General features: G+C 45.5%; 1 protein-coding gene across 3 annotated transcripts in view; it reads left to right on the top strand.

The window, feature by feature from the left end:
* Nucleotides 1-11,462, top strand: part of GHITM (growth hormone inducible transmembrane protein) — a 107,213-nt gene extending 95,751 nt beyond the window's left edge. For all 3 annotated transcript variants that reach the window (XM_073596891.1, XM_073596890.1, XM_073596892.1), the window contains exon 9: nucleotides 10,558-11,462. In XM_073596891.1, the coding sequence (XP_073452992.1) occupies nucleotides 10,558-10,642 (85 nt within the window). In that variant the 3' untranslated portion in view covers nucleotides 10,643-11,462. The remainder of the gene's footprint in view (nucleotides 1-10,557) is intronic.
* The last annotated feature ends 14,663 nt before the right edge of the window (nucleotides 11,463-26,125 follow it).

Here is a 26,125-nt window from a genome sequence, read left to right on the forward strand (position 1 = left end):
CCGCTGTAACGTCCACGTGTCCCCCCCCGCTGTAACGTCCACGTGTCCCCCCCCGCTGTAACGTCCACGTGTCCCCCCCCGCTGTAACGTCCACGTGTCCCCCCCCGCTGTAACGTCCACGTGTCCCCCCCCGCTGTAACGTCCACGTGTCCCCCCCCGCTGTAACGTCCACGTGTCCCCCCCGCTGTAATGTCCACATCTCCCCCGCTGTAATGTCCACATCTCCCCCGCTGTAATGTCCACATCTCCCCCGCTGTAATGTCCACATCTCCCCCGCTGTAATGTCCACATCTCCCCCGCTGTAATGTCCACATCTCCCCCGCTGTAATGTCCACATCTCCCCCGCTGTAATGTCCACATCTCCCCCGCTGTAATGTCCACATCTCCCCCGCTGTAATGTCCACATCTCCCCCGCTGTAATGTCCACATCTCCCCCGCTGTAACGTCCACATGTCCCCCCCCCCCGCTGTAACGTCCACATGTTCCCCCCCCGCTGTAACGTCCACATGTTCCCCCCCGCTGTAACGTCCACATGTTCCCCCCCCCCGCTGTAACGTCCACATGTTCCCCCCCCCCGCTGTAACGTCCACATGTTCCCCCCCCCCGCTGTAACGTCCACATGTTCCCCCCCCGCTGTAACGTCCACATGTTCCCCCCCCCCGCTGTAACGTCCACATGTTCCCCCCCCCGCTGTAACGTCCACATGTTCCCCCCCCCCGCTGTAACGTCCACATGTTCCCCCCCCGCTGTAACGTCCACATGTTCCCCCCCCGCTGTAACGTCCACATGTCCCCCCCCCCGCTGTAACGTCCACATGTTCCCCCCCCGCTGTAACGTCCACATGTCCCCCCCCGCTGTAACGTCCACATGTCCCCCCCCCGCTGTAACGTCCACATGTCCCCCCCCGCTGTAACGTCCACATGTCCCCCCCCGCTGTAACGTCCACATGTCCCCCCCGCTGTAACGTCCACATGTCCCCCCCCGCTGTAACGTCCACATGTCCCCCCCGCTGTAACGTCCACATGTCCCCCCCCGCTGTAACGTCCACATGCCCCGCCCCCGCTGTAACGTCCACATGTCCCCCCCCGCTGTAACGTCCACATGTCCCCCCCCGCTGTAACGTCCACATGTCCCCCACGCTGTAACGTCCTCAGCCCCCTTCACATTACTATCCTCAGCCCCCTTCACATTACTGTCCTTATTGCCCCCACATTCCATTTGTCAGCTCCCCCACATTACTATCCTCAGCCCCCCCCCACTGTAATGTCCACATCTCCCCCGCTGTAACGTCCACATCTCCCCCCCGCTGTAACGTCCACATCTCCCCCCCGCTGTAACGTCCACATCTCCCCCCCGCTGTAACGTCCACATGTCCCCCCCGCTGTAACGTCCACATGTCCCCCCCGCTGTAACGTCCACATGTCCCCCCCCCCCGCTGTAACATCCACATGTCCCCCCCATGTTACCCGTGGCGCCTTTTCGCATATGCCAGACCGCATGTTGCTGCCGCACTATTTTGGAAAAATGGTCAAAGTCCTCTTTCTCCCATGTTTCTTGCGGGTAGTGCATACTACCATATATCACCCCCCTCCACAGTAATGTTCTCACACTTCCTTGACACCAACCCCCCCACCAGTACTGTCGTTTGCCCCTATTTACAATATCACCCCACATTATTATCCTCAGCCCCCTTCACATTACTATCCTCAGCCCCCTTCACATTACTGTCCTTATTGCCCCCACATTCCATTTCTCAGCTCCCCCACATCACAGTCCTCAGCCCCCCCGCTGTAATGTCCACATCTCCCCCGCTGTAATGTCCACATCTCCCCCGCTGTAATGTCCACATCTCCCCCGCTGTAATGTCCACATCTCCCCCGCTGTAATGTCCACATCTCCCCCGCTGTAATGTCCACATCTCCCCCGCTGTAATGTCCACATCTCCTCCGCTGTAATGTCCACATCTCCCCCGCTGTAATGTCCACATCTCCCCTGCTGTAATGTCCACATCTCCCCCGCTGTAATGTCCACATCTCCCCCGCTGTAATGTCCACATCTCCCCCGCTGTAATGTCCACATCTCCCCCGCTGTAACGTCCACATCTCCCCCGCTGTAACGTCCACATCTCCCCCGCTGTAACGTCCACATCTCCCCCGCTGTAACGTCCACATCTCCCCCGCTGTAACGTCCACATCTCCCCCGCTGTAACGTCCACATCTCCCCCGCTGTAACGTCCACATCTCCCCCGCTGTAACGTCCACATCTCCCCCGCTGTAACGTCCACATCTCCCCCGCTGTAACGTCCACATCTCCCCCGCTGTAACGTCCACATCTCCCCCGCTGTAACGTCCACATCTCCCCCGCTGTAACGTCCACATCTCCCCCGCTGTAACGTCCACATCTTTATTACAGAGCAGCTCCACTACCACAAACACATTTTGGCAGGCTATGAACTTGGTGTTCTTCACAAATTCCCACCACAGCATCCCATAGAAAGGGTAGACACATTTTTTTTACATTTGTAGCAAGGTAAACTTTCAAAATAAATAGCAAAAGCAATTTGATTCAAAATTTTAACTGCAAATTTATGGGGGGTTTTTTGTAGTAAATTCCTAATGAACTAGTAAAGATGATGTACATTACATTCCATCGGATGGTAGCAACTATAATTCAATACAGTCTCCCCCACAGTAATATCCACATCTCCCCCATACATCACAGTCCACTCAGCCCCCCCACCCTGATGTCCTCAGCCCACCACATCACAGCCCTGAACAACTCCACTTTAACCACTTGACCACTGGGCACTTAAACCCCCTTAATAACCAGACCAATTTTCAGCTTTCGGTGCTCTCACACTTTGAATGACAATTACTCAGTTATGCAACACTGTACCCAAATGAATTTTTTGTCCTTTTTTTCACATAAATAGAGCTTTCTTTTGGTGGTATTTAATCACCGCTGGGTTCTTTATTTTTTGCGCTATAAAAGAAAAAAGACCGAAAATTCTGTAAAAAAAAATGCATTTTTCTTCGTTTCTGTTATAAAATTTTGCAAATTAGTAATTTTTTCTTCATATATTTTGGCCAAAATGTATACCGCTACATATCTTTGGTAAAAATAACCCAAATCGGTGTGTATTATTTGGTCTTTGTGAAAGTTATAGAGTCCACAAGCTATGCTGCCAATCTCTGAAAATTGATCACACCTGAAGTACTGATGGCCTATCTCATTTCTTGAGACCCTAACATGCCAGAAAAGTACAAATACCCCCCAAATGACCCCTTTTTGGAAAGAAGACATTCCAAGGTATTTAGAAAGATGCATGATGAGTTTTTTGAAGTTGTCATTTTTTCCCACAATTCTTTGCAATATCAAGATTTTTTTTTTTCACAAAATTGTCATATTAGCAGGTTATTTCTCACACACAGCATATGCATACCACAAATTACACCCCAAAACACATTCTGCTATTACTCCCGAGTATGGCGATACCACATGTGAGATCATAATTTATTTGCTAGAAAATTACATAGAACCCCAAAACATTATATATATTTTTTTAGCAAAGACCCTTGAGAATACAATGGCGGTCGTTGCAACTTTTTATCTCGCGCTGTATTTGCGCAGCAATTTTTCGAACACGTTTTGTTTGAAAAAAAAAACAGTTTTGTGCTTTCAAAAAAAAAAAAAAAACAGTAAAGTTAGCACAATGTTTTTACATAATGTGAATAATAAAGTTATGCTGAGTAAATAGATACCTAACATGTCACCCTTCAAAATTGCACACGCTCGTGGAATGGCGCCAAACTTCGCTACTTAAAAATCCCCATGTTGTAAGTTACAGAGGAGGTCTAGGGCCAAAATTATTGCTCTCGCTCTACCGATCGCAGCGATACCTCACGTGTGGTTTGAACACCATTTTCATATGTGGGATCAACTTACGTATGCGTTCGATTCTGACTGCGAGGACACGGGGAAAATTTTTTTTTTTTTTTATTCATTTTACTTTATTTTAGTTTGAGGCTTTTTTCCAAAAAATACATTTTTTGATCACTTTTATTTCTATTACAAGGAATGTAAACATCCCCTGTAATAGGAATATGGCATGACAGGTCCTCTTTACAGTGAGATATGGGGTCAATAAGACCTCACATCTCACCTCTAGGCTGGGAAGCTTGAAATAAAAAAAAAAAAAAAAAAAGATCCTGGCTTCGATCGTAGCGGTGAATCGGTAGAAGCACCTGAGGGCGGCGAGAGGGGGGGGGCGTCCCCTCTCGCCTCCCGTAAGAATAATCAAGCAGTGGAACAGCCGCTATGATCATTCTTGTGTTGTAGGGAATCGCCGGCTGAAAAAGATGATATCTGAATGATGCCTGTAGCTGCACCCATCATTCTGATATCCCCGCACAAAGTCAAGGACGCCGTATGACAGCCGGCGGGCAGGAAGTGGTTAAAACACATTTTTTTTAACACAAAGTTGTCCATTTATACAATATTTCTAACACATAGCATGTACATACCAAAAATGACACCCCAAAATAGATTCTCCTACTCCTCCTGAGTACGGCGATATCACATGTGTGAGACTTCCACAACCTGGCCACATACAGAGGCTGAGTACAGCCGAGCATGGCCTAGTATGGCTGAGCATGGCGGAGTATGGCGGGGCATGGCGGGGCATGGCGGATTATAGTGGGGTATGGCGGGGCATGGCGGAGTATTGCACAGGGTTGCACAGGATCATTGCAGAGTATTGCACAGGGTTGCACAGGATCATTGCAGAGTATTGCACAGGGTTGCACAGTATTGCACAGGGTTGCACAGTATTGCACAGGGTTGCACAGTATTGCACAGGGTTGCAGAGTATTGCACAGGGTTGCACAGGATCATTGCAGAGTATTGCACAGGGTTGCACAGGATCATTGCAGAGTATTGCACAGGGTTGCACAGGATCATTGCAGAGTATTGCACAGGGTTGCACAGTATTGCACAGGGTTGCAGAGTATTGCACAGGGTTGCACAGGATCATTGCAGAGTATTGCACAGGGTTGCACAGGATCATTGCAGAGTATTGCACAGGGTTGCACAGGATCATTGCAGAGTATTGCACAGGGTTGCAGAGTATTGCACAGGGTTGCAGAGTATTGCATAGGGTTGCACAGGATCATTGCAGAGTATTGCAGAGTATTGCACAGGGTCATTGCAGAGTATTGCACAGGGTCATTGCAGAGTATTGCACAGGGTCATTGCAGAGCATGGGGGGGATGACTGAGCATGGATGGATGGATGTGACTGTACATGTCACTGAGCTGCGCTGTGGGCACTACACATCCAGCCCACAGTGCGGCTCCCATCCGATCTCTCCCCCTCTGTACCGATCGGTACAGAGAGGGGAGGGAGGAACCGGCGTCATGACATGACGCCGGTTTGTTTACATGTGATCGCTCCGTCATTTGACGGAGCGATCACATGGTAAACGGCCGCGATCAGCGGCCGTTTACCGTGATCCGTGATGCGGACCCGGCAGTCACGGATGTTCCCCTTGTGCGCGCCCCGGGGGCGCGCGGGAGCAGTTTTCTGGAATCACGTCATATGACGTGATCCCAGAGTTATCCAGCTGCCCTGCAGCCGTCATTTGGCTATGGGGCGGTTGGCAAGTGGTTAATGTCCTCAGTGAGTCAGCACACACTTTCCTCCTTCTCAGTGTCCTCACTCCCTGTAACTTCGCCCCCTCCCTCGCTTACCTTGCACAGACCGAAGATCGGAGGGAGGCATGACATGTCTCGGATGGAGGGCGGGTGTTGCAAGATGGTGATTGGTTGCTAAGACCGCCCTTCATCCTAGCAGCCAATCACCTGATTGTTTACCTCCGGCAGCTCTGCCCTCCATCCAGAAATGTCCCGCCTCCCACTGTCGGCTCTGTGTGAGGATTTAACAGAGACGGCTGGGGGAAGACAAGGCTGCTAAATGGCGGTACCGCGGCAGGCCGCATAGGACAGTGAGGCGGTCCGCATTTGGCCCACGGTCCGCCATTTAGTGATGCCCGCTCTAGGTTTTCTGACAAGCGGTTTGTGCCAATAAGGGATCTCTCACAAGCTTTAAAAGAGGTCATTTGCACATGATATTTGAATTGCTTGTTCGCATTACATTTTAATGCCTTGTCAACTAAGGCCTTATCTGCAAGTCATTGATTTTGTTATTAAAACTGAAGCTTTAATATCACTCTTTGTTATTAAAATAACTAACATGTTATACTTACCTGCTATGTGCAATGGTTTTTCATAGAGTAGCCCTCTTCTGGCAAACTGAGCCAGAAGTCAGAGTCGGTACCTGTCAAAACCAGATACCTGCTCCCCTCCAAAAGCTGGCAAATGTAGCAGTGGAGAGGGGGAGGAGGCAGACAAGCAGAGCTTTCCATTTTGGGTGGAGCTCCGATTTTTAAGGCTTAAACTACTTTAAATCTCAGTCATTCGGCTGTTTATTGAAAAGAATTGTATAATAAATATTTTCTTGGCTTAGTATATAAGGAAAGGTGTTCTTTTTAAATATCCAGTAATAAACAGGTAAAGAACAGGTTTTACATATGATGTAATGATTGAAGAGATTACAGCTTTACCATATTCACTGAGCTAAGTGAACTTATGCCGGCCATAGACGTTTGAATCTCAGGCAGGTTCAACAGGAACTGGCCGAGATTTGAGCCGTGTAAGGGCAGGCTAAATGTGCCAAGTTGATCGCTCAACTTGGGTACAACCAGCCTGTCGGATTCTACTTGTGATGATCACTAGTGGCTGGTATAGCTGCTAGCGCAATAATCACTGTCGTCTTCCCTCTCTCCCCCTTCCCGCCACTGGGCCAAGACAATGGCTTGGCAGGAGGGATTCCAGCATCAACACTGTCTGTGTTATTGGGGGAATTAAGCTTTATTTCTTCCCTGCAAACCCATGGTTGCAGGAAAGAAATTCCCACCATGTATGGGCAGCCTTAGACTTTGCCAAGTTAACGTTCTATTTTCTTTTTTTAAATCCTGTTATCTCATCTGTGGTTGAAACAGCATAGATGTCTGACATCTGCTATTGCTGACTTTTATTTTGAAGTCCGCTTGGAGAATCACGTGAAATAAACATGTTTAAATACATGAAATACATGTTTGTCCTATAATATTGAATCACAGAATAGGCAAACAAGGATCAGGATGGCAGCTCTAGAGTATACCCCTTCAAAGACCAGTCACAATGGCATGTCCCATCCTTTAGCAGTCTGTTTTTTAACCACTTCCAGACCAGGCCTTTTCTGAATGCAAGAATTACTGCCCTTGATCTGACATATGCGTTGATACCTCACATGTGTGAGACGATTACATGTGTTCGCAAATGGCAATCACTGGGGGGATGGGGACAGTTTATTTTATTTATTTTTACACTGTTGCTTACATTTTTTTATTTTTTTCTATTACTTTTATGGCTGTCACAAGGGTTAAACATCCTTGAGACAGCAGTAGGCATGTGACAGGTACTCCTTTTGAGAGATCTGTAGTCTATAAAACCCCAAAGTCCCTCCTGTGCCCTTTTAAGAAGCATTCAAAACTCCAAGATCAGTGTTTTTGAAAGCTTTCAATTTTTTTAAAAATGGCACCGTTGACATCTGGGTAAACTAGAGGTGATGTCAGGTCTTCTGGGCTACCATAGAAAAGAGCCGATCAAAGTCAATCCGGTCTTTGTTCAGCTGTTTAGGAGGCAGACTTGCCAGCTGGTCGCAAGGGTCTCCTGGTGGTATGGGAGAGCCGAGCAAGCCACAGAAGGCAGCGGGAGAAGGGGGGGGGGGACATCCCCTTCTGCTGCTTGTAACAGCAGTCTAGTGTAGAGGTTGACCGAATTATCGGCCGATATTTGGCCTTTTTTAAGGAATCGGCATCGGCCTATTATTGTGCAAATTCGGCCGATTTAATCACACCATCCCCCCTCGACCTACAAGTGTTCCTCCTTCCTCCCCCCCCCACTCCATTGGCAGAGCGGTGCTTGATGCTTGCCAGAGCCGCTGAGTATGTGAAACTGACATGTAACTAAATGCAGAGAGAGACCAGCTGTCAAAATTCAGCGTTTTTGTTGGTGGGCGGGACCCAGCAGCAGCTATCAAACTCAAGCTGATGGGATCTGGGTTGTGTATGTGGCTCCGCCCCCTTAAGCAGCCCAATTATTGGCTGGTGTTTGATAGCTGCTGGGTCCCGCCCACCCCCGACATCGCTGCTGAATTTTGACAGCTGGTCTCTCTCTGCATTCAGTTACATATGTCAGTTTCACACAATTACACTATATCGGCTCAGTGTGAAACCTGCCGGTGCTACTCAGTGCTAACCAGTGCCACCTGCCAGTCCCACCTACCAGTGCCACCTGCCAAAAAAAGAAAAAAATCGGCCTAAATACCGTCCGCAAAAATCAGCATCATACAGTGAGGACGGAAAGTATTCAGACTCCCTTAAATTTTTCACTCTTTGTTATATTGCAGCCATTTGCTAAAATCGTTTAAGTTCATTTTTTTTTTTCCTCATTAGTTAACACACACCACCCCATATTGACAGAAAGACACAGAATTGTTCACATTTTTGCAGATTTATTGAAAAAGAAAAACTGAAATATCACATGGTCCTAAGTATTCAGACCCTTTGCTATGACACTCATATATTTAACTCAGGTGCTGTCCATTTCTTCTGATCATCCTCGAGATGGTTCTACACCTTCGAGTCCAGTTGTGTTTGATTATACTGATTGGACTTGATTAGGAAAGCCACACACCTGTATATATAAGACCTTACAGCTCACAGTGCATGTCAGAGCAAATGAGAATCATGAGGTCAAAGGAACTGCCTGAAGAGCTCAGAGACAGAATTGTGGCAAGGCACAGATCTGGCCAAGGTTACAAAAAAATTCTGCTGCACTTAAGGTTCCTAAAAGCACAGTGGCCTCCATAATCCTTAAATGGAAGATGTTTGGGACGACCAGAACCCTTCCTAGAGCTGACTGTCTGGCCAAACTGAGCTATCGGGGGAGAAGATCCTTGGTGAGAGAGGTAAAGAAGAACCCAAAGATCACTGTGGCTGAGCTCCAGAGATGCAGTCGAGAGATGAGAGAAAGTTGTAGAAAGTCAACCATCACTGCAGCCCTCCACCAGTCGGGGCTTTATGGCAGAGTGGCCCGACGGAAGCCCCCTCCTTGGTGCAAGACACATGAAAGCCCACATGGAGTTTGCTAAAAAAAAACACCTGAAAGACTCCAAGATGGTGAGAAATAAGATGCTTTGGTCTGATGAGACAAAGATAGAACCTTTTGGCCTTAATTCTAATCGGTATGTGTGGAGAAAAGCAGGCACTGCTCATCACCTGTCCAATACAGTCCCAACAGTAAAGCATGGTGGTGGCAGCATTATGCTGTGGGGGTGTTTTTCAGCTGCAGGGACAGGACGACTGGTTGCAATCGAGGGAAAGATGAATGCGGCCAAGTACAGGGATATCCTGGACAAAAACCTTCTCCAGAGTGCTCAGGACCTCAGACTGGGCCGAAGGTTTACCTTCCAACAAGACAATGACCCTAAGCACACAGCTAAAATAACGAAGGAGTGGCTTCACAACAACTCTGTGACTGTTCTTGAATGGCCCAGCCAGAGCCCTGACTTAAACCCAATTGAGCATCTCTGGAGAGACCTAAAAATGGCTGTCCACCAACATTTACCATCCAACCTGACAGAACTGGAGAGGATCTGCAAGGAGGCATGGCAGAGGATCCCCAAATCCAGGTGTAAAAAACTTGTTGCATCTTTCCCAAAAAGGCTCATGGCTGTATTAGATCAAAAGGGTGCTTCTACTAAATACTGAGCAAAGGGTCTGAATACTTAGGACCATGTGATATTTCAGTTTTTCTTTTTCAATAAATCTGCAAAATTGTCAACAATTCCGTGTTTTTCTGTCAATATGGGGTGCTGTGTGTACATTGAGGAAAAAAATAAACTTAATTGATTTTAGCAAATGGCTGCAATATAACAAAGAGTGAAAAATTTAAGGGGGTCTGAATACTTTACGTCCCCACTGTATATCGGCCATCGGCCGCCCCGATTTCTAAATACCTGCAACGGCCAGAGAAAAACCCATATCGGTCGACCTCTAGTCCAGAGGTTAGCCACTTGAATTGCTCTTACATGAGAGCTGACCGCCAGCTCTAAAAAAACTGTACTGGGGTGATGCCTGCGGCTGTAGGCATTATCCCGGTATAACCACCCAAACTCCAGCCAAGTATGGGTATGTTGCTGGTCTGGAAGTGGTTAAAATAATTTAGTAGTAATCCAGAGTAGGGATCCTGTTGTATTTATATTGTACAAAGTTGCTAGAATGCAAAAAGTACTTGTAGAAGAATAACAATAAATGTGTTTTCACATGACCTAAATTATGCAATGTAGAAACTGACATCCTTTTATTTTTTGTTACGTGTGTTTTATAAACATGTATTTTTGCACTTTATAATCTCATAAACGCAACTCATCCTGTCATTGGATTTTCATTCGCAGATGCATGGGAATTTACATGGACACCTTGAACATTTTCATCCGTGTAGCCATGATACTGTCTGGAGGTGGGAGCAGAAGGAAATGAATCACCACAACAGTTATAATCACCTATTGATTTCCTGTATCACTTTACGTAACTCCCGGACCATAAACACGTTAATAATAAACATCATCAACAAGTTTATGTTTTTATATTGTTATGTATAACCACATTCTTGTTGATTGAAGCTTTCTGAGATGCCTTTACTTTGAAAAAAACACACAATACGTGTTTATAATTTAGGCAAGCACTAAGAACTATTCATCTCCTCCGCTCTAAGAAGCACCCGAGAATAGAAGGTGCAGTGTAAAATGATTTTACATCCTGAAATGAAATTGTACTGGTAAACAGTGTATCTTCAGAAAAACGCCTTTTATTCTGTGTAGGATGTTGAGCTTCAGATGATTTGTTTGCAATTTTCTGTTAGCAATAAAAAGTAATTTATAGCCACGCAATACATTTAAAGCATATTTGCAGAGGCAGTAGCTGAGCATTCATGCCAATCTTACAATAAATTGTATCCCTTTCAATCTTATGAAACTGCTTTGAAAGTAAAAAAAAATGCAGATAGAGATCTCACTGCAGTGGTGGAGCGATCTTTTTCATGCAGATACAATGTGTAAAATTTAGGATACCAAGAGACTCATTCCTTGGTGTTCACTAAAGCTGTTAAACATCTGCTTTGGTGCAGACTTTATAAATCCTTCACTTGAGGTCTGTAGAAAAATGACTATAATTTATGAAAGAAAAGTAGACATATTACCATGAACCAGCTTACCAAATCGTGTGTTGAAAGTTTTCTGTTTATATTGTTATTTAAATGTATTATACTTGGAAAAACGAATAAAGGTTTGTTTCTTCAGAATAGTATGTTTTTAAGTAGCATTGATACTGAAAATGTTCAAAAATATGGAACTTGTTTTTATTACGAGAAACTCCTCCTCACTATGCACACTGTGGCCTACTAATTGATACAATTTGGGTTGCAGGGTGTACATCATGGAGCCCCATGAAGCAGAAAAAGCTCTGTAATTGGTGCAGATATTATAAATGTGCCCCTTAATGTTTTAATGTCTTGGCCTAAAGCTGATCTATAGCCGACCAAGTTAATGTATATTTCTGATAATGCAGTGAAATGTAATTACCTGAGAATTCTAACACTTTGTATTTGAAACAACTTACAGTTTATGCTACTGACAACCCATCTTTAATCCACAGCAATATTTCATTTACAGAGCAGGTGGTGGGCTTTGCTGAGTGGGAGAATTGTATTTTCCTTCACCCCTCCCCAGACAACTGGCTGACATAGTGTCAGAAGCAAATACAGAAATTCATTAAAAGATTAATATGGCAATGACATTTTTAGTAAGAACATCTATGCCTGCTGCATCCCATGTTGTTTTTTTTTTTTTTTTTCCAAAAAGATTTTATTAGAGTTTTCCATGAAATATGCAGCTAAATACATCAAACTGGGATACAGGTTCCATACAGGATAAGCCCAACAATGGCTCACAGGTTGCATACATCAAAACTGTCTAAAAGACAAGCTAAAGCTATAAAGAACATTATAATATTTCAAACAACATGCAAGGTCCGAGAGTGTAGTGGCTTCTCCCATTGAACAAGTGTCACCGCGCAACTTAGCCTACTAACACTCTCGGAAACCTTCCGAACCACCTGGGGCGGCCCATTCGTAGCAGCCCTGTATTACCCAAATTTCTACTTCTTGGAACGGCAACCTGGAGGTCAGGACCGGGCTGCATCCCATGTTGGTTTTAGATGGCTACAACTCTGCTTTGCCAAGGCCTCAAAAAGTTAAGTTCAACTTTTACTAAAAAATTATAAATGCACATTTTTGTAGGTAAATATGACCTGGGCAGAAAGTTGCTGAATAGCTGGAGGAATCAATGGAATATAAGATGGCTCACCAGTGCCTCCGCAGTTCATTGAGAACTACAAGCCTTCAGCCGCAAAGGCCGACGGTACTTGTAAATCATTAATTCACAGAACTTTGTGAATGAATGGATGCGATCATGTGGGCAGAACCCATACCGGTCGCGTTGTTTTTAAATTCTGACAGGTGTCACAGAGCTGGAACATGTTGCATCTTCCACCCTAAAATACAGGTGCAACATGTAACACGTTCCAAAGGTGAACTTAACTTTTTAAAGTTTATAAAAATATTTCTTTATCGTAGATCATGGGACACAGAGCACCATAGTAATCACTATGTGGGTATATAGGCACCTTCAGGTGATGGACACTGGTATACCCAATACAGGAAGTTCACTCCCTATATAACTCCTCCTCCTAACAGGAGTGTCTCAGTTTTTTTACGCCAGTGTCTAAGGTGTTGGTCATGAGTGAAGATGTGCTCTGAGGAGCTCCAGGAGGGATCAATGCTGGATATAAATAGCCTCCACAGACCGGATCCATCCAAAGTGCCACTGAGGCCGAGGTGGATGGTAACTGGGCCTCATATACGAAGCACAAGGTTTTGCCTGTAACGGCTCTCTTTGCAGGGCTGGACCCCGGGACCCAGGGCTTTTTGGTCATGTTTACATTACCTAAAGATTTTCCTGGCGGGGTGCTAATACAGGTCCAAGGGAGTGGAACCCTGATAAAAAGGGACCCGGTCCTGGAAGGTTTGCTAAACGCAGCCCACCGTGATGGGTGAAGTTTGGATCTGTCTGTTACAGCAGTATCCTGCAGCGAGGAAAAGGTAAGGGAAGAAGCCTAGGAAGTGTAAAGTCCACCTATGTTTTTTTCTTCCATGAGTAAAAAAGTTGTCATGCTTTAAAGTCTCCACTAGGAGTAAATGCACATACCTTAGTACGATGCTTCTCAGTCAGCTCAGTGTCCCAGCTAAACAGCATGTTTGTGGTCTCAGCAAGCCAGGAGGAATTCCTCATCCAGCAAACAGTATGTTTATACTCCTCCCGTTCGCTTATCCCCACAGAAGCTCATAACTTTTAAAAATCCCGCCTCCCTTCCCTCCCCTCCCGCTGGGTCTTCACTGATCAAAGCAGCATGTTGCTGCAGTTTGCACACACGCAAACTGCGGCTAGTTTAAACGGAGGGGAGGACGTGTTGAATGACGGGGTGTAGCTTAAGGCGCGGCGCTGTGTTGCGGGACGCAAGTCCACGAGGAGCACACAGCACAGGCGCTGGGGACGAACAGCGCACTCTACCAGGGAGACAGACGCTTCTCAGCTAACAGCTGCAGTCGGGACAGAGGAGCGCTGGGGGCACGTAAGAATGCATACAGGCATTTCCAGTACAGGAAATAACATTTATACTCCACCAAAGCTGAACTTTATTAGCTGCATTGTTTTTGCTAGACTATTGTTTGGCGAGTTGTGCATTTACTTAGTGCCTCTGCTTTTTGTGCTCAGCACTATGGCTTCAAAAAAGGACACCACAAAGGTACAAAAAATCCCACCCCCAGACGCTGGGAATTCCAGCTGTGCCTCCACACTGTCATCCTCTCCTGAAATATCAGATATGGCAAGCCAGGGTGATTCTTTGGAACCAGTTGGTGGTGCAGCTGCTTATCACATCTCAGCCCCTGTATATGTGAATGAAGATGAATTTTCCTCCGCCCTGCAGGGCCTAGAAGGAAGATTAGCGGCTTGAATCGAATCCTCCATCCAAAAGGATAGGAAGTGTGTTAGATCCCCCTCCCCCACCTCAGACCCTTTACCAAGGGAACAGTGGGTAGAGGATGAGGTGTTACCCTCAGACGATCAGGAAGAAAGGCAAACCGATTACTACTCTGCACAATCTGAGAAATTGCTGGTACAATCTCTTACGGAGATGGTTCGTTCCACTTTCAAGCTACCCCATAATGGAGTCAGCTGAAAGTTCTATTTCTTCTTTAGGTTCCTTAAAACCTTCACAGCCTTTGCATGCGTTTCCTGTCCATGCATTACTAGAACAGCTTATTTATGCTGAATGGGTCCACTCGGATAAGCATTTTCTCCTCCAAAGAGATTCACAGCACTCTATCCCATTGAGGAGAAATTCACCAAAAAATGTAATGTACCAGCAGTTGACGCTGCGATTTCCAGTGTGAATAAAAGTCTATCTTGTCCAGTAGACAATGCACAAATGCTTAAAGCGGGGGTCCACCTATCTATCGTTTTTTTTTTTTGGAGTTCATTCACAAACTTTTCTTCTCATGATTATCTACTCACATGTTCTGTGTAATAAGTCCGCCTGTGTCCGATTTCGTTGTAAAGAATAACTTATAAAATTCACTGAAGGCAGTTTTCATCTTCATTGTGGGCATTTGAAGCCCACAAGCATGTATTTCCTGGATGCGGTGAATGCTGTGCTCCCAGCATTCACCGAGATGTTGTGATGACGCTGTTGCACAATGCATGCTGGGAAGCCTGAGACTAGCTCCCAGGGGACTGTGGGAGGTCTGGGAGAGGCTAGAAACACACCTACTCCCATGGGAGGAAAACCAGGAAGTGCTAAGAAGATTAGAAAAAAAAAGCTAATTACGGCGATTTACATTTTTTTACACAGCATGTCAGCATCTAGGCAAGGAAGAGAATGCATAGAGATAATGTTCAAAATTTGGGTGGAACCCCGCTTTAAGGATCCAACAGATAAAAGGTTGGAATTCCTGTTAAAATCCTCCTTTTCCTTGGCAGATGTCGTTACTCAGCCTGCAGTCGCTGCAATAGGCATCTGTCAGTCAGTTTAGACAGGCCCTTAAGGAGGTTCCTGCACAACAAGCCCAGGATTTGGCCGAACTGCCAAGGGCATTATGTTTTGCCATGAAAGATTATTCACCAGGCGTCCAACCTTGCTCTTGTGCTAGTACACATGCGTAGGATCCTGTGGTTAAAAAATTGGTCTGCAAAAGGCTCCTGACTGGTTTTCCTTTTCATGGGGATCGGCTATTTGAGGATGATTTAGACAAATACATCCAAATGATTTCTAGTGGGAAAAGTACTCTTTTGCCAGTCAAAAGAAAGTATACAGTGGGGACGGAAAGTATTCAGACCCCCTTAAATTTTTCACTCTTTGTTATATTGCAGCCATTTGCAAAAATCATTTGTTTATTTTTTTTTTCCTAATTAATGTACACACAGCACCCCATATTGACAGAAAAACACAGAATAGACATTTTATGCAGATTTATTAAAAAAGAAAAACTGAAATATCACATGGCCCTAAGTATTCAGACCCTTTGCTCAGTATTTAGTAGAAGCACCCTTTTGATCTAATACAGCCATGAGTCTTTTTGGGAAAGATGCAACAAGTTTTTCACACCTGGATTTGAGGATCCTCTGCCATTCCTCCTCCTCCTCTGCAGATCCTCTCCAGTTCTGCCAGGTTGGATCGAAACGTTGGTGGACAGCCATTTTTAGGTCTCTCCAGAGATGCTCAATTGGGTTTAAGTCAGGGCTCTGGCTGGGGCATTCAAGAACAGTTACAGAGGTGTTGTGAAGGCTCTCCTTCGTTATTTTAGTTGTGTGCTTAGGGTCATTGTCTTGTTGGAAGGTAAACCTTCGACCCAGTCTGAGGTTCTGAGCACTCTGGAGAAGGTTTTTGTCCGGGATATCCCTGTACTTGGCTGCATTCATCTTTCCCTCGATTGCAACCAGTCGCCCTGTCCCTGCAGCTGAAAAACACTCCCACAGCATGATGTTGCCACCACCATGCTTCACTGTTGGGACTGTGTTGGACAGGGGAAGAGCAGTGCCTGCTTTTTCTCCACACATACCGCTTAGAATTAAGGACAAAAAGTTCTATCTTGGTCTCATCAGACCAAAGAATCTTATTTCCCACCATCTTGGAGTCCTTCAGGTGTTTTTTTAGCAAATTCCATGTGGGCTTTCATGTGTCTTGCACTGAGGAGAGGCTTCCGTCGGGCCACTCTGCCATAATGCCCCGACTGGTGGAGGGCTGCAGTGATGGTTGACTTTCTACAACTTTCTCCCATCTCCCGACTGCATCTCTGGAGCTCAGCCACAGTGATCTTTGGGTTCTTTTTTACCTCTCTCACCAAGGCTCTTCTCCCCCGATAGCTCAGTTTGGCCGGATGGCCAGCTCTAGGAAGGGTTCTGGTCGTCCAAAACATCTTCCATTTAAGGATTATGGAGGCCACTGTGCTCTTAGGAACCTTAAGTGCAGCAGAAATTTTTTTGTAACCTTGGCCAGATCTGTGCCTTGCCACAATTCTGTATCTGAGCTCTTCAGGCAGTTCCTTTGACCTCATGATTCTCATTTGCTCTGACATGCACTGTGAGCTGTAAGGTGTTATATGGACAGGTGTGTGGCTTTCCTTATCAAGTCCAATCAGTATAATCAAACACAGCTGGACTCAAATGAATGTGTAGAACCATCTCAAGGATGATCAGAAGAAATGGACAGCACCTGAGTTAAATATGAGTGTCACAGCAAAGGGTCTGAATACTTAGGACCATGTGATATTTCAGTTTTTCTTTTTTAATAAATCTGCAAAAATGACAACAATTCTGTGTTTTTCTGTCAATATGGGGTGCTGTGTGTACATTGAGGAAAAAAATGAACTTAAATGATTTTAGCAAATGGCTGCAATATAGCAAAGAGTGAAAAATTTAAGGGAGTCTGAATACTTTCTGTCCCCACTGTAAACACCCTTCTTTTAAGCGGACTCTTTCTCCTGCGCCAGGGGCATCCGCCTCTAGGCAGTGGCGACAGCCTCCGCCGTCAGACTCTAGAGGAAAGCCTCAGGGTCAGGCCCAGGCACAAAAGAAGTCCTGGGTGCGGAAACCTGCAAAGCAGAATTCCGAAGCCTCATCATAAAGGGGCTCCCCCCTCACCAGAGTGGGGGGAAGACTTCTGTAATATTTAGAAGTCTGGCAAGAGGAAATTCAGGACAGATGGGTCATCTCCACGGTGTCCCTAGGGTACAAACTAGAATTTCGTGAGTTTCCACCGTCTCAATTTCTGAGGTCAAATCTTCCCAGAGATCCAGGGAAAAGGCAATCTGTTTCGGGCACTAGACTGGCTCAGGGGGTGATCATACAAATCTCCACAGAAGAGCAAGGTTTGGGGTTTTATTCAAACCTCTTTATGGTACCAAAACCAAATGGTGAGGTCAGACCCATTCTAGATCTAAAGAGTCTAAATCAGTCCTGAAGATCCGCTCCTTTCGCATGGCGTCGATCAGGTCAGTGGTGTCTATCCTATTAGGAGAACTTCTGACATCTATCGACATCAGGGATGCATATCTGCATGCCCCTATATTTCCTGCTCACTAAAGGTTTCTGCGGTTCAAGGTAGAGCAGCAGCATTTCCAGTTTGTAGCCTTGCCCTTCAGGCTAGCTACAGCACCCCGGGTGTTTACATAAGTCCTGGCCCCGCCTCTAGCCAGGTTAAGGGCACAGGGCATAACAGTCTTGGCGTACCTAGATGATCTATTGCTAATAGACCAGTCGGTGGCTCGTTTGGAACAAAGCGTGCGCATTACAACCAGTTACCTGGAAACTCTGGGTTGGATTCTCAACCTAGAGAAGTCTTCCTTAAAGCCGCTAAAAAGGCTGGAGCACTTGGGTCTGATCATAGACACAGCCCAGAAAAAGGTGTTCTTGCCTCGGGCAAAGATAACTCCATAAGAGAGCTGGTGCGGATGATCAGGCCAAAAGGAGATCCCTCCATTCGCCTTTGCATGAGGTTGTTAGGAAACATGGTGGCTTCATTCGAAGTGGTTCCCTATGTCCAGCTCCATTCAAGGCTGTTGCAAAACAGTATCCTGTCATCTTGGAACAAAACAATTCAAGATTTAGACTTGCCAATGCAGCTGTCCCCAAGAGTGTCCCAAAGCCTCACTTGGTTACTAACCCAGAATCTGCTGAAAGGAAGATCCTTCAGACCAGTTATCTGGAAAGTGGTAATGACAGATGCCAGCCTTTCAGGCTTGGGAGCAATACTAGAGAAGACAACTGTCCAGGGACAGTGGTCAAGAACCGAAAGAACCTTGCCCATCAACATCCTAGAGATTTGGGCAGTGCGTTTGGCTCTGAAGGCCTGGACCTTCAGGTTATGGGATTGTCCTGTCAGGATCCAATCCGTCAATGCCACAGCTGTGGCCTATATAACCAAGGGGGCACCAAGAGTCTTGCAGCGCAGACAGAGGTGAACCATATTCTAACTTGGGCAGAGAGTAATGGACCGTGCCTATCAGCAGTCTTCATTCCGGGAGTAGAGATTTGGCAGGCAGACTACTTGAGTTGCCAGTTGTTATTCCTGGGGGAATGGTCCCTTCATCCTGACATCTTTCGGGCTGTTTGCCAAAGATGGGGGACTCCAGATGTAGTTCTTATTGCGTCCAGATTCAACATGAAGTTAGTCAACTTTGTGTCCAGGACAAGGGATCCACTCGCATGCGGAACAGATGCGTTGATGACCCCGTGGATCAGTTCTCACTGATTTATGCTTTTCCCCCTATTCAGTTGCTGCACGACTTCTTTGCAGGATCAAGCTGGAAAGAAAAACGGTAATTCTGGTAGCCCCAGCATGGCCCAGAAGGTCTTGGTATGCAGAAATTGTAAAGATGGCTGTGGAGGATCCATGGTCCCTTCCATTACAGCCAGACCTACTCTCACAGGGGCGGATATTCCATCCTACCTTACGAACTCTAAATTTAACGGCTTGTCTATTGAAACCCACATTCTGAGAAAATGTGGGCGTTCCGGGTCAGTTACCTCTACCTTGATTAATGCAAGGAAGCCAGCTTCCAGAACTATAGAGTCTGGAGGGCTTATGTTTCCTGGTGTGAATCCAAGGGTTGGCACCCTCGGAGGTATATCATAGGCAGAATTCTTGCCTTTCTACAATTAGGGGTAGAGATGAAGTTGGCCTTGAGTATTATTAGGGGCCAAGTCTCAGCTTTAATGGTCTTATTTCAAAGACCGCTTACACATTCTTTAGTCTGGGGTTTTATGCAAGGGGTGATGCGGCTTAATCCGGTAGTTAAATCACCTTTGAACCCTTGGGACTTGAACTTAGTTTTGTCAGTGTTACAAAAACAGCCATTTGAACTGATACAGCATATTCCCTTAGTCCTTCTGACAAGGAAGCTAGTGTTCTTGGTTGCTATATCCTCAGCAAGGAGGGTTTTGGAATTGGCTGCTCTTTCTTGTAAAGAGCCATACTTGATTATTCATGAGGACAGAGTGGTGTTATGTCCTCCTTTGCCAGATTTCTTTATTGTACATCATGGGACACAGAGCCTTAAGTAATTACTTAATGGGTTATAGGCTACCTTCAGGTGTTGACACTGGTAAACCCAATCAAGATAGTTTACTCCCTATATAACCCCTCCTCCTTCCGGGAGCACATCAGTTTTTTGGCCAGTGTCTAAAGATGTGCTCTAAGGAGCTACAGGAGAGATCCATGCTGGATTTAAATAGCCTCCATGAAGACCAGATCCATCCAAAGTGCTACTTAGACCTAAAAGGATGGTACTTGGGGCCTCGTATCCGAAGCACAAGGTTTTGCCTGTAACGCTTCTCTTTGTAGGGCTGGACCCCAGGAACCCAGAGCTGATGGAGTGTTTTACAGGTCCAAGGCAGTTGGAACCCCGTTATAGGGACCCAGTCCTTGAAGGTGTGCTACGCAGCCCGCCGTGATGGGTGAAGGTTGGATTGTTTGTTAATTCAGCAAATCCTGCAGCGAGGATAAGGTAAGGGAAGAAACTTGGGTATTAAAAACATCTATGTATTTCTTCCATTAGGGAAGAAATGTTGTCATGCCTTACATCTACACTAGAGGGAGTCTATGCACATACCTTACTCTGTTGTCTTCACCGTAAGCTCAATCCGCGTCTGATTGCAGCAGCGTACAGAGGGAGACTCTGCAAGGTAAGAGAAAGATGCAAAGATAGCTAAGAAGATCCACCAAAAAGGGGCTTAAGGTTGCTGATCCTGAATATAATATTAATAAGAAGCAAGTATCCCCCACATAAATAATAAGGAATTTATAGGCAACAAGGAAAAGGGGTTTGAAGAAAATATTATATAAATGATTATTTATTGAATTGTCCTTCACTATATAAACACAAGCCCAAATTGGAATACTAGTCTCCTCCATTCACACCAGGACTAACCTGCTGCATAAGCTGGGGATCACTCTGCAAGGTTGGTGGAATATTTAGCTCTCTTGCTACAATTTTTACTATGGCACTAACTATAGCATGCCCTGTTTGCTCTTGAATATCGTCCGCCCAGCTTATTGCTTTTGGACTGATTCAGTGGGCTGATTTAATGCCTTAACAGGCACCTATATGAAGTATCTGTCTGCTTTTGTTAAACCCCAGGTTGACTAACTCCTAATTATTTTGTATATGCTTTGTACTTATCACTAGTACAAAGATTTACACATTTATCAATGATGAATACTACAATGTTCCTACCCTAATTTCGGCTATTATTGTGAACATCGGTGTCCAATAATGAATGCTTTTTTCAAAACCAGAGGGGGTTTTCTTAAATAAGCATATATTAATGATAACACTGGAGTGACAAATATCACTTGTTTCCGTAGGAGCTCTACATATTTTTAAGATATTTTATATTTTCTGCTTTGCAGACACTTTTTCGTTAATTGTGTCATCCACTCTGAACCAACCTGCACCTAACCATGGAGACTTCCTGCTTTCATATAACCAAGTAGTGATCTCCATTTCATACTGCTTCACGGCGTTTGGTGTGACTTTACGACCACACTGCATCAGCTGGCACATTTTCTGGAGGTTTATTATATCAAGTTCATCTAATCGGTGGGTGATTTCCCAATCTTGGTCTCAACGATGCTCCTGCCTCTTGTCCCCCTGTTTATGATTCACATACTTTCCCTTTTTTTTTTTTCTCTTTCTCAATACTATTACTATTATCTTTTTGTTTCTTATTGTTTAGAATATGCTATGGTAATTTCACCTTGCCTTGAACGCCCCTGATGAAGGGACCCCGCAAGTGTCCTGAAACGTGTTGGGCCGAATGTCTACAGTTGCCACGCATTAACGATTCAGTCTTTGTATACGTGCTGTTTTTATTAACTTTATTTTTGCTGATGTCTGCACCTGAATAATTTTATATTTTCTACAATTCAATAAATTATCATTTATATAATATTTTCTTCAAACCCCTTTTTCCTTGTTGCCTATAAAGTCCTTATTATTTATCTTGGGGATATTTGCTTCTTAGTGAGAAAGATGCAAAAGTGTTTTCTTCTCCCTGATGGGACCAGAGGGTTAGGGGGACAGTAGCGCTGTACCCCCTTTACATTACCCCCCCGCCACGGGTGTGGAGGCCCCGCTAATACCGCTTATTCTTTTAACTGTGGCTGATTTTACTGTTTGAGCCTACTGCTGAATGGGTCCCTGTCCCACCCCGTGTTAGGTCGGTGGACCCAAAAACGCCACGGCAACACTAGCGCAGCAACATTTTAAAAGCAAAAAGGGGCAGAATTTTTTCTCGGAGGGGCGGGGCCTAAGCGCAATGCCGTGAACGTTCATGAGGACACACGGCAGGCTAAAAACAAATACAACACAGCTGTGACAGTCTCTCCTCGGCTGACCAGAAGAAAACAAGCAGCCCGCAACACAAGAGCTGTGGGACATGTGAGGGTTGCAAACTGGCATTCCTGATACAGGAACGACACCTTTTTTCCAGCACTAGGCTGAATTTTATAGCAGCTTTAAATGTCATGACTATTTTCAGCGATTAAGTGCAATTTGTATAGTGCCTCTGTTTTTGTACTTAGGACTAGACCTACCAAAAAAGACACCACATAAAGTTTTCACCCCCAGGCGCTAGGATCCCGACTCGCATTTCCATGCTGTCATCCTCGCCTGAATTACCAGTTGTAGCAAGCCAGGGTGAGCCATTTGGAACAAATTGATGGTGCAACTGCTGCTCACATCTCAGCCCCTGTATACATGACTGAAGAAGTCCTTTCCTCCTCCCTGCAGGGTTTGGAAGAATAGCGGCTTTAATCTCATCCTCCATTCAGATAAATAGGAAGCGTGCTAGATCCATGAGGTGTTACCCTCAGTCAATCAGGAGGAAAAACAAACCAATGATTTTTCCTCTGCAGGGGAAACAACGGTAGATGAGCCTTTTTCGGCCTCTCAAATCTGAGAAATTGCTGATACAATCTCTTACGGAGATGGTTCGTTCTACTTTAATGCTACCCCTAACGGAGTCTCCTGAATGTTTGGTTTCTTCCTTGGGTTCCTTAAAACCCTCTCAACCTTTGCATGCGTTTCCTGCACATGCATTACTAGAACAGCTTATTTTTGCTGAATGGATCACTCGGATAAGCATTTTCTCCTTCCTAAGAAAATTGCAATCCCCTGGAAGAGGAATTCTCCAAAAGATGGAAAATACCAGCAGTTGACGCTGCGATTTTCAATGTAAATAAAGGCCTAACTTGTCCAGTAGACAATGCACAGATGCTTAAGGATCCAACAGATAAGGAGTTGGAATACCTGTTGAGATCTACTTTTTCCGTGGCAGGTGCCATTACTCAGTCTGCAGTCGCTACAATAAGCGTCTGTCAATCCCTAAAGGACCAATTTAAACAGGCCCTTAGAGACCTTCCTGCACAATAAGCTCAGGATTTGGCTGAGCTACCAAAAGCATTATGCCTTGCCATAGATGCTATTAAAGATTCTATTCACCAGGCATCACGCTTTACGTTAATGCTTATGCATATGCGTAGAATCCCATGGTTAAAAAATTTGGTCAGCTGAAGCACCATGTAAAGACCTCCTAACTGGGCTCCCTTTTCATGGGGAGCGACTATTTGGAGAAAACTTGGACAAATATATCCAAACAATTTCTAATGGGAAAAGTACTCTTTTGCCAGTCAAAAGAAAGTATAAACGCCATTCATTTAAACGGGCTCTTTCCCCTACGCCAGGGGCTTCCGCCTCTAGGCAGAGGTGACAGCCTCCGCCATCACACTTTAGAGGAAAATCTCAGTGAGACCCAGGCTCAAAGGAAGTCCTGGGGTCGGAAACCTATAAAGCAGAATCAAAAAGCCTCATCATGAGGAGGCAACCCCCCTCACCAAGGTGGGGGGAAGACTTCTGCAGTTTTCAGAAGTCTGGAAAGCAAGAAATTCAGGACAGATGGGTCATCTGCACGGTAACGCTGGGGTACAAGCTGGAATTTTGGGACTTTCTACCGTCTCACCTTCCTGAGGTCAAGCGTTCCCAAAGATCCAGAGAAGACATCTCTGTTTCAGGCCCTAGACCGATTAACATCTCAAGGGGTGATCATACAGATCCCCACAAAAGAGCAAGGTTTGGGGTTTTATTCAAACCTTTTTATGGTACCGAAACCAAAGGGCGATGTCAGACCCATTCTAGATCTAAAAAAATCTAAACCAGTTCCTGAAGATCCGCTCCTTTCGCATGGATATGATCAGGTCAGTTTCTATCCTTCTAGGAGGAGAACTTCTGGCATCAATCAACATCAGGGATGCATATCTGCATGTCCCTATATTTCCCACTCATCAAAGGTTTCTGCGGTTCAAGTTAGAACAGCAGCATTTCCAGTTTGTAGCCCTGCCCTTCGGGCTAGCCACAGCACCCCGGGTGTTCACCAAAGTGCTGGCCCCACCTCTAGCCAGGTTAAGGGCACATGGCATAACAGTCGTAGCGTACCTAGACAATCTAATATTAATAGATCAGTCAGTGGCTCATTTGTAGCAAAGCGTACGCACTACAACCAACTATCTGAAGAGTTAGAGTGGATTCTCAACCTAGAGAAATCTTCCTTAATATCGCTAAAAAGCTGGAGCACTTGCGTCTGATCATAGACACAGCCCAGGAAAGGGTGTTCTTGCCTCAGGCAAAGATCAACTCCATAAGAGAGTTGGTTCAGATGGTCAGGACAAATTGCGATCCCTCCATTCGCCTTTGCATGAGGTTGCTAGGAACCATAGTGGCTTCATTCGAAGCAGTTCCCTATGCCCAGTTCCATTCAAGACTGTTGAATGCAAAACATTGTAAAACAGTACCCGGTCTGCTTGAAACAAAACAATTCAAGCTTTAGACTTGCCAATGCAGCTGTCCCCAAGAGTGTCCCAAAGCCTCACTTGGTTACTAACCCAGAATCTGCTAAAGGGAAGATCCTTCAGTCCAGTCATCTGGAAAGTGGTAACGACGGATGCCATGCCTTTCAGGCTGGGGAGCAGTACTAGAAAAGACCACTGTCCAACGACAGTGGTCAAGAACTGAAAAGAACCTTGTCCATCAATATCCTAGAGATTCGGGCAGTATGTCTGGCTCTAAAGACCTGGACTTTCAGGTTACGGGATTGTCCTGTCAGGATTCAGTCCGACAATGCCACAGCTGTGGCCTATATCAATCACCAAGGGGGCACAGAAGGTCTCTCAGCGCAGAGAGAGGTGAACCATATATTAACATGGACAGAAAGGAATGTTCCGTCTTCATTCCTGGAGTAGAAAATTGGCAGGCGGACTACTTGAGTCGCCAGCAGTTATTCCCAGCGAAATGGTCTCTTCACCCTGACATATTTCGGGCTGTTTGCCAAAGATGGGGGACTCCGGACGTAGATTTTCTAGCATCCAGGTTCAACATTAAGTTAGTCAACTTTGTGGCCAGAACAAGGGATCCATTCGCATGCGGAACGGATGCGTTGGTGACCTCATGGGATCAGTTCTTACTGACCTATGCATTTCCCCCTATTCAGTTGCTGCCTCAACTTCTTTGCAGGATCAAGCTGGAAAGAAAGCCGGTAATTCTGGTGGCACCAGCATGGCCCAGAAGGTCATGGTATGCAGAAATCTTAAAGATGGCAGTGGAGGGCCCATGGTCCCTCCCACTACGGCCAGATCTGCTCTCACAGGGACCGATCTTCCATCCTACCTTACAGTCTCTAAATTTAATGGCTTGGCTATTGAAACCCACATTATGAAGAAACGTGGGCTTTCCGGGTCAGTTATCTCTACCCTGATTAGTGCTAGGAAGCCAGCTTACAGAACTATAGAGTCTGGAGGGCTTATGTTTCCTGGTGTGAATCCAAGGGTTGGCACCCTCAGAGATATATCATAGGCAGAATTCTTGCCTTTCTACAATTAGGGGTAGAAATGAAATTGGCCTTGAGTACTATTAAAGGCCAAGCCTCAGCTTTATCGGTCTTATTTCAAAGGACCACTTGCTACTCATTCTTAGTCCAGGGTTTTATACAAGGGGTGATGTGGCTTATTCCGCCTGTCAAACCTCCCTTGAACCCTTGAGACTTGAACTTAGTTTTGTTTGTGTTACAAAAAACAGCCATTTGAACCAATACAACATATTCACCCTAGTCCTTCTGACAAGGAAGTTGGTATTTTTGGTTGCTATAACCTCAGCAAGGAAGGTTTCGGAATTGGCTGCTCTTTCTTGTAAAGAAATGAAACAAGATCCCCAGGTGGCGGACTTTTAAGGCACAAAATGTTAAAAAGGTATATTCTAATATGAAAAGTATTTATTGAAATATGAAAAATACACATTTA

Source organism: Aquarana catesbeiana, linkage group LG08 (genome assembly GCF_042186555.1).
Source record: "Aquarana catesbeiana isolate 2022-GZ linkage group LG08, ASM4218655v1, whole genome shotgun sequence".
NCBI classification, from domain to species: Eukaryota; Metazoa; Chordata; class Amphibia; order Anura; family Ranidae; genus Aquarana; species Aquarana catesbeiana.